General features: G+C 46.6%; 1 protein-coding gene across 1 annotated transcript in view; it reads left to right on the plus strand.

The window, feature by feature from the left end:
• The window catches only part of LOC101863554, a 7,860-nt gene extending 4,816 nt beyond the window's left edge, over positions 1–3,044 (plus strand). Inside the window, exons 3-4 of the mRNA XM_005111471.3 lie at positions 139–364; positions 2,708–3,044. Of these exons, the coding sequence (XP_005111528.3) occupies positions 139–364; positions 2,708–2,848 (367 nt within the window). The 3' untranslated portion in view covers positions 2,849–3,044. The remainder of the gene's footprint in view (positions 1–138; positions 365–2,707) is intronic.
• Positions 3,045–3,061: the final 17 nt, after the last annotated feature.

Below are 3,061 nucleotides of genomic sequence, written 5' to 3' on the forward strand. Positions count from 1 at the left end.
TAGATAGATAGATAGATAGATAGATATTTTGAATATACTATGAATGAATATATACATGAACAGACCAATTAGTATAGATGGCGACAGATACACGAACAAGCATATCCTTTATTACTACGTGTTTCTTGTCGTCTCCAGCTTGTTTAAAACCTTTCCGGAAACCCAGGATCTGTTCCGAGCTCTTAAAGATCTAAGCCTGAAAGAACTGGGTGAGAGCAATGTGTTTGCCCGCCACTGCTCGCTCGTCATGGCTCAGCTCAACGCCATGATTGGTCAGCTGGAGAACACAGACAAACTGGTGCCCATGTTGGTGAAGTTAGCAGAGGATCACTACAAGGTCAACGTCAAGACAGCTGAGATCAAGGTTTGTGTAATATATCCCTGTAATCTATGTTAAATGAGCAATAACTGTGTTTGGTTCACTACCGTTAATTGCGGTAGTTATGTCTCCTTGTTTGAAGGTATTAATTTGGTACTCTTCAGGGTGAGCAATTAAAGTTCTGATTCAGTAGTGTCATAAACATCCCACATGGTCGGTGGCTGTTTTCTGAGTACGATTGTTGTGCTAGACTATCCGTGTGTATCTAACTTATTGTGAGGCATCACAGTTGGCTTGGTCTGTGTGTGTAAAATGGTGAAATGGTATGGGTTTTACGCCCCTATCAACACTATTAGGTTATTTAAGGGGCGGTACCTCCTAGTTTAACGTCCGTCTCCGATAGGACGAGCCAAGTGGGAAGTTCGTGTAAATGTTGGCCTTTCCCAAGGACACAATGTCAGACCGAGCTGAGGCTCGAACCCCGAACCTGCAACTTCACGATTACAAGTCCGGTAGCTTAACTACTAGACCACCGACGCCACTGTGAGTGTGTGCGTGTGCGTGTGTGTGTGTGTGTGTGTGTGTGTGTGTGTGTGTGTGTGTGTGTGTGTGTCTTTCTTTGTCTGATCGAGGCAGAGAAAACGGTAATCTTTTTCTATTTATAGAGAACGAATGTTTTTATTCAGTGTTTCTAGCTATTTATTTTTATATTGAGGGTCATTAAAAACGCACCATTTTGGATTGAGCACATTTTGGACTAAAATCTATCCAGTGACATCAATTGAGGTTAACAAATGTTCACGGGTAACAGAGGTTACCGATCGCACAGAATTTGAAGTTCCCAGTTCAAACCTGTCAATGCGCACGTGCAACATGCAAACATCCGATGTGTCGACCTCAAACCTATAATTTGTTTAGCGAGACAGATTTTTCGGCTGTTAGGGAGAGATTATATTCGCCCATAACTAAAACTGACATTTTCTGCGTAAATAATGCCGCAACTTTCCATGAAAGAACGTGAAAAGGCAATTGGAAATGCCCCAAGCCGTAATGGCAGCACATCAAGTTGCCAGGCGCATGAACTGTAGCCACTCGACTGTTATCCGGTTGTCTCAACAAAATCCAGCTACTGGATCTACAGCAGATCGGCGACGGAGCGGCCAACCACGAGTTACAACACCAGCGCAGGACCGTTACATTTGCCAACGTCACCTTCGTGACCGTTTCCTGCCAGCACCGGAAACAGGTCGTCAAGTGGTTGGTCGGCGTGGACCAGTATCCGAATGGGCCGTGAGACGCTGTTTATGGGAAGCAGGACTTGCGGCCAGACGCTCGTACGTTGGTCCTGTCCTGACACAGAGGCACCGTCAACAACGTTTGCAATAGGCCAGGCAACATTTACAGTTGACGAGAGTCGGTTTGCCCTCTCGCATGCTGACGGGAGAAGAAGGGTCTGGAGACGCCCCGGCGAGCGCTACGCCAACTGTTGCATGCTGGACGTCGATAGGTGGGGAGGAGGCAGCGTCATGGTATGGGGAGCGTTCAGCCACGATTATCGCACACCACTGTACTTCTTCGACCAGCCTGTGACCACGTACCAACAGGTTTAAAAAAACCACGTCGTGCCGTTATTTGGTCAACACCCAGAGCTGCAGTTTTTCCAACACGACAACGCCCTCCCCCACACCGCTCGAGCCACCACTGCTTTTCTGCAGGCAAACAACATTGATGTCCTGCCTTGGCCATCACTGTCTCCTGACATGGCACCAACTGAGCAGGTGTGGGACGAGCTTGGCCGCTGTTTTTCCCGTGGAAGACCTCTACACAGTCTCTAAGAGCTGAGGTGTTCTTTGACAAATGAAGGGCTACAGATTCCACAGGTGTTCTTTGACAAATGAGTGGGTACAGATTCCACAGGTGTTCTTTGACAAATGAAGGGCTACAGATTCCACAGGTGTTCTTTGACAAATGAGTGGGTACAGATTCCACAGGTGTTCTTTCAGACTCTTGTCTATTCCATGAAAATCCAATCCTGTACATTGTATTCAGGACAATGGAGGACATACACGATACTAAAGCAAGTGGTAAACACTCAATTTACCGCTCTGATACTTGACAAATGACTTTTGTTACTTCGTGTTTTTGTGTTCGAGGTGTCATTTGACCTTTTGTCATTTCAGCTGTGAATGTTCACACAATGACCATAGAATGCAATGCTATACAATCTGTTTTAAGAAACAAACACATCTCTATTATTTGAATTGTTTTGTAAGTGGTGCGTTTTTTATGACCGTCAGTATATTTTTATTATTATTGTTTTCCTTCAATCTTGCCTTAAAACACTCACCCAAAGAAAACAACTGACCGATTGACCCCTTGTATCGCCAGCATCTGTCCGCCATAACTGAGGGATACTTCTGTCACGTGCTCAAGCAGGACCAGCTGTCCCCGGAAGTGACGCAGGCCTGGACGAGGCTGCTGACCGCTCTAGTCGGAGTCTTCCAGCAGGTGGAGAACCAGAAGGCGTGACCACCACGTCCACTGACCACCACGTCCACCACGTCCACTGACCACCACGTCCACTAGAGGGCACCACATCTAGCCGGAGAGGTCACTATGTTTGGTCCGCTGCCATGCCACCTTTTTACTATCACGCGTAACCGCACAAACACACACACACACACACACACACACACACACACACACACACACACACACACACACACACACACAAACAAAATT

The sequence above is a fragment of the Aplysia californica genome, unplaced genomic scaffold (genome assembly GCF_000002075.1).
Source record: "Aplysia californica isolate F4 #8 unplaced genomic scaffold, AplCal3.0 scaffold01063, whole genome shotgun sequence".
Taxonomy (NCBI): Eukaryota; Metazoa; Mollusca; class Gastropoda; order Aplysiida; family Aplysiidae; genus Aplysia; species Aplysia californica.